This window comes from Haliotis rufescens, unplaced genomic scaffold, assembly GCF_023055435.1.
Source record: "Haliotis rufescens isolate VD_foot unplaced genomic scaffold, xgHalRufe1.0.p SCAF_5, whole genome shotgun sequence".
Classification (NCBI taxonomy): domain Eukaryota; kingdom Metazoa; phylum Mollusca; class Gastropoda; order Lepetellida; family Haliotidae; genus Haliotis; species Haliotis rufescens.
This window is the reverse complement of record NW_025964223.1, coordinates 16901656-16908173: the sequence shown is the minus strand read 5'-3', so window position 1 is coordinate 16908173 and position 6518 is coordinate 16901656. Positions and strand designations below refer to the sequence as shown.

At 45.0% G+C, this 6518-nt stretch overlaps 1 protein-coding gene across 2 annotated transcripts in view; it reads left to right on the top strand.

The window, feature by feature from the left end:
• The window catches only part of LOC124113641, a 28869-nt gene extending 22636 nt beyond the window's left edge, over nucleotides 1-6233 (top strand). For both annotated transcript variants that reach the window (XM_046474099.2, XM_046474100.2), the window contains 2 exons: nucleotides 3656-3731; nucleotides 4282-6233. In XM_046474099.2, coding sequence (XP_046330055.2) covers nucleotides 3656-3731; nucleotides 4282-5236 — 1031 coding nt within the window. In that variant the 3' untranslated portion in view covers nucleotides 5237-6233. The remainder of the gene's footprint in view (nucleotides 1-3655; nucleotides 3732-4281) is intronic.
• The last annotated feature ends 285 nt before the right edge of the window (nucleotides 6234-6518 follow it).

Sequence of the window (6518 nt, the reverse complement as noted above, 5' to 3'; positions counted from 1 at the left end):
ACACTGGTGGACCACACATAACACGTGTAACACTGGTGGACCACGCATAACACGTGTAACACTGGTGGACCACACATAACAAATATAACACTGGTGGACCACGCATAACCCATGTAACACTGGTGGACCACACATAACACGTGTAACACTGGTGGACCACACATAACACATGTAACACTGGTGGACCACACATAACACGTGTAACACTGGTGGACCACGCATAACACATGTAACACTGGTGGACCACGCATAACACATGTAACACTGGTGGACCACACATAACACGTGTAACACTGGTGGACCACACATAACACATGTAACACTGGTGGACCACACATAACACATGTAACACTGGTGGACCACACATAACACGTGTAACACTGGTGGACCACACATAACCCATGTAACACTGGTGGACCACACATAACACGTGTAACACTGGTGGACCACACATAACACATGTAACACTGGTGGACCACGCATAACACGTGTAACACTGGTGGACCACACATAACCCATGTAACACTGGTGGACCACACATAACACGTGTAACACTGGTGGACCACACATAACACATGTAACACTGGTGGACCACACATAACACGTGTAACACTGGTGGACCACGCATAACACATGTAACACTGGTGGACCACGCATAACACATGTAACACTGGTGGACCACACATAACACGTGTAACACTGGTGGACCACACATAACACATGTAACACTGGTGGACCACACATAACACATGTAACACTGGTGGACCACACATAACACATGTAACACTGGTGGACCACACATAACACATGTAACACTGGTGGACCACGCATAACACATGTAACACTGGTGGACCACACATAACACGTGTAACACTGGTGGACCACGCATAACACGTGTAACACTGGTGGACCACACATAACAAATATAACACTGGTGGACCACGCATAACCCATGTAACACTGGTGGACCACACATAACACGTGTAACACTGGTGGACCACACATAACACATGTAACACTGGTGGACCACACATAACACATGTAACACTGGTGGACCACGCATAACACATGTAACACTGGTGGACCACACATAACACGTGTAACACTGGTGGACCACGCATAACACGTGTAACACTGGTGGACCACACATAACAAATATAACACTGGTGGACCACGCATAACACATGTAACACTGGTGGACCACACATAACACGTGTAACACTGGTGGACCACACATAACACATGTAACACTGGTGGACCACACATAACAAATATAACACTGGTGGACCACACATAACAAATATAACACTGGTGGACCACGCATAACACATGTAACACTGGTGGACCACACATAACACATGTAACACTGGTGGACCACACATAACACATGTAACACTGGTGGACCACACATAACACGTGTAACACTGGTGGACCACACATAACACATGTAACACTGGTGGACCACACATAACACATGTAACACTGGTGGACCACACATAACACGTGTAACACTGGTGGACCACGCATAACACATGTAACACTGGTGGACCACGCATAACACATGTAACACTGGTGGACCACACATAACACGTGTAACACTGGTGGACCACACATAACACATGTAACACTGGTGGACCACACATAACACGTGCCACACTGGTGGACCACACATAACACATGTAACACTGGTGGACCACACATAACACGTGCCACACTGGTGGACCACGCATAACACATGTAACACTGGTGGGCCACACATAACACATGTAACACTGGTGGACCACACATAACACGTGTAACACTGGTGGACCACACATAACACATGTAACACTGGTGGACCACACATAACACATGTAACACTGGTGGACCACACATAACCCATGTAACACTGGTGGACCACACATAACCCATGTAACACTGGTGGACCACACATAACACGTGCCACACTGGTGGACCACGCATAACACATGTAACACTGGTGGACCACACATAACACGTGCCACACTGGTGGACCACACATAACACATGTAACACTGGTGGACCACACATAACACATGTAACACTGGTGGACCACACATAACACATGTAACACTGGTGGACCACACATAACACATGTAACACTGGTGGGCCACACATAACACATGTAACACTTGTGGACCACACATAACACATGTAACACTGGTGGACCACACATAACACATGTAACACTGGTGGACCACACATAACACGTGTAACACTGGTGGACCACGCATAACACATGTAACACTGGTGGACCACACATAACACATGTAACACTGGTGGACCACACATAACACATGTAACACTGGTGGACCACACATAACACATGTAACACTGGTGGACCACACATAACACATGTAACACTGGTGAACCACACATAACACATGTAACACTGGTGGACCACGCATAACACATGTAACACTGGTGGACCACACATAACACATGTAACACTGGTGGACCACACATAACACATGTAACACTGGTGAACCACGCATAACACATGTAACACTGGTGGACCACACATAACAAATATAACAATGGTGGACCACACATAACACATGTAACACTGGTGGACCACACATAACACATGTAACACTGGTGGACCACACATAACACATGTAACACTGGTGGACCACACATAACACATGTAACACTGGTGAACCACACATAACACATGTAACACTGGTGGACCACACATAACAAATATAACAATGGTGGACCACACATAACACATGTAACACTGGTGGACCACACATAACACATGTAACACTGGTGGACCACACATAACACATGTAACACTGGTGGACCACACATAACACATGTAACACTGGTGAACCACGCATAACACATGTAACACTGGTGGACCACACATAACACGTGTTACAACTGATGTTGAACGATCGTTACATATATACTTTTGTTGAAAGATCGTTACAGATATACTTATGTTGAACGGTCGTTACATATATACTTATGTTGAACGGTCGTTACAGATATACTTATGTTGAACGTTCGTTACAGATATACTTATGTTGAATGATCGTAACCGATATACTTATGTTGAAAGATCGTTACAGACACACTTAGGTCGAACGTTCGTTACAGATATACTTATGTTGAATGATCGTAACCGATATACTTATGTTGAAAGATCGTTACAGATATACTTATGTTGAACGCTCGTTACAGACATACTTATGTTGAAAGATCGTTACAGACACACTTAGGTCGAACGTTCGTTACAGATATACTTAAGTTGAATGATCGTAACCGATATACTTATGTTGAAAGATCGTTACAGACACACTTAGGTCGAACGTTCGTTACAGATATACTTATGTTGAATGATCGTAACCGATATACTTATGTTGAAAGATCGTTACAGATATACTTATGTTGAACGTTCGTTACAGATATACTTATGTTGAAAGATCATTACAGACACACTTAGGTCGAACGTTCGTTACAGATATACTTATGTTGAATGATCGTAACCGATATACTTATGTTGAAAGATCGTTACAGATATACTTATGTTGAACGATCGTTATAGATATACTTATGTTGAACGATCGTTACCGATATATTCATGTTGAACGATCGTTACAGATATACTTATGTTGATTCTTCTTCACAGATCTAGGGATGTATATCGGTGTGGGAATTGGAACAGCAGTAGTAGTTATCTTCGCGATCGTTGTGCTGGTGATGTGGTAAGTGCCTTATAACGTCTCTTTGAAACGAACGACATGTATTCACCATTACAGTAAACTTTAAAGGCAGAATCCGACCTTAATTTGAAGACAAGAATCTGGCAAAATAAAAGCTGATGAAAAATCGTTGATGACGATTACTTAACTGTCACAACTAATGTAAGTCCATGAGGTCAAAGGTGACACAATTCGTCGGATAAAGGCGTGTCCTTAAACAGTGACGGGATCCGCACTTTATGAGGACCCTTGACCCAAGTTGATGTTAAGGTCTTAACATGACTGTTTGACAGTCAGTTGTTAGATACTTTAGTACAACAACTTTTCTGGTTGAGTGCTCAGCCATGCATCATACTGTTACCTCAGATGAAAAATGGAACGACCCATAGGCCTGTACATAACAAAGAAGTGTTAAGTGTAAAATATTCTTTATATTTGATAGGTCTCATCTCATCTGATATAACTGAAATATCTCAAAGCGGCTATAACCCACTCTCTCAGCTCACTCACCTGCTCACTTACTAATGATGCAAATGTGTTGATTTGCCTTCAGGTGCCGTTGTCGTCGCAAGGCGGGGAAGCAAGACTCCCCACGGGAAATGCCCGACCCCTACCCGCCAGTAATCACTGAATCCGAAGTATCGTCTTCAACAACCCATCTCGTCCAACACGAGGGCCTGTCCGCGGAATCCCTGCCCATAGCCCCTCCTCCGCCCCAAGTAGAGCATGAACCCAATCCCCTGGGACACTTCGACAAGATGTACGAGAATACAGTTGGTCAAGGCGAGGACGGGGACGGTGTGGAGGACTACCTACAGCCTCAAAGTTGGAAGCCCCAGTCAGATGATTTGTATATACCTATGGGCGTCCCTGTGATGCTGGGACAACAACCCGTCCCCTCGAGTCAGCTAACAGCCGAGTACGCAGACCCAAGTGTTCATCATCCCAAACCTTTGGTGTGCGGGGGGTCAAAAGGGTACGTGAACGTTCCCAACTCCGGCGCAACGACTGCAACGCCGGCCAAATATCCCAAAGTGAACGAGGAGGAGGATGAAGATCAGGAGGACTACCAGAATCTCCCTAAAGGTGTGACAGCTCCAGCTGGTAACGGTGTTGTCACGCGTAACACAAACACGCTTCCAAAATATGCAAATCTGTCTGCCGAGGACATGAAACGCGCCTCGCCTCGATCTCTCCCTAAAGTACCAAAGACAAAAGTAAAGACTGGACAGACGACAAAGGGAATGACAGAGCAGACGACAAAAGGAAGGAAAGAGCAGACGACCAACGGAAGGACAGAGCAGACGACAAAAGGAAAGACAGAACAGACGACAAAACGGGTCACGCCAAAGGTCACACCTAAAGTGAAGCACAAACAGTCGTCTCAAGATGAGGGTGGTGACTATGTCAATGTGAAAGAGTATTCCAAAAAACCGGGAGTAATCGGTAGACCGGACATGGTGGAACTTAAGCATGCTTTGAAATTAAAAGGGAAGAAAGATCATTAAATGAACGTACACGCTGTGAAATGTAATCAGTGTCTTTCAATTGAGTGATCATTTTGATTAGGGGTCAGATACCCTTTTTTCAAAGACGTTCACTCGACAATGCTGTGACAAACCGGTCAGGGATGTTAGGGGAGGTCAGTTCTGTGACAAGAGGGAAGTCAGTGCTGTTACAAGTGGGAGGTCAGTGATGTGACACGTGGGAAATCACTGCTGTGACAATTCGGAGGTCAATGGTGTGACAAATGGGAGGTCAGTGCTGTGACAAATGGGAGGTCAGAGCTGTGACAAGACGGAGGTCAGAGCTGTGACAAGTGGGAGGTCAGTGTTGGGATACCGAGATGCAAGACCTCTGAAGTACTACAACCCTTAAACAAATTACCTGCCGTATACGAATGCACCCGAGATGGGTTGAGTGTGATCAAAATCGCCCCTCTCAGTGTTTATACTACAGTTTATATTCTAAATGGATATATTCTACTAAATGTCGCTCCAATGAAAACGGATATCAGTCAGCTCGGTCTGACACTGTGGACCGGAAGCGGAACCTGGCAGGATGTGGTTTTACGGACACGTGACTCAGCCAGGAACCGATGGGGTAGTGTCACCAGCAGCACACAATAATCGGAGAACATCACCACACTTAATATCATTCTTAGAAAGATACCATTGTACGAATCCCGACACGATTTAATGAATACATATTTAACTGTGATTGTCATGACAACAAATTCTAACATCGATCGGTGAAAGGAGGGTAGGGGGAGAGATTTGTCGAGTTGTGTGGCTCCATATTGGATGACTATGCCCAATACATTGGGGCGAGGCAGAGTGTGTGTCAGAGTAAATATGCACCCCCTGAACATTTGCTCAGTAGGAATCGATACACTATGGGTACTGGTTCCTGTGGAACAACATAAGAAGAGTATACCCAGGGCGCGGACTATTTTCTTCCCTCGGTTTATTCCTATATATGATTATTTTACTCGGGTGTGCGTGAGGGGGGGGGGGGGGGGGTGGGAGTGGGTGTGGGTGTGGGGGCTCATTCATCGCTCACAAAGTTCTATATTGCATGTTGATATTAACTCACTTGAAGTAATGCTGCATATATCAAGGGAGTGTTACCGTCAACTAAAATACGAGTAACCCGATCCTTGTTGCACAGTGGTTAGGGCGAATGTCATCCGCGCAGGTGCAGTCTCAAATATGTTTCTTATCTAGTCACGTGACTAACCTCTTGCGATCAGCAGAACGCGATCTGGGTCTTGATCGTACATGAAGCATC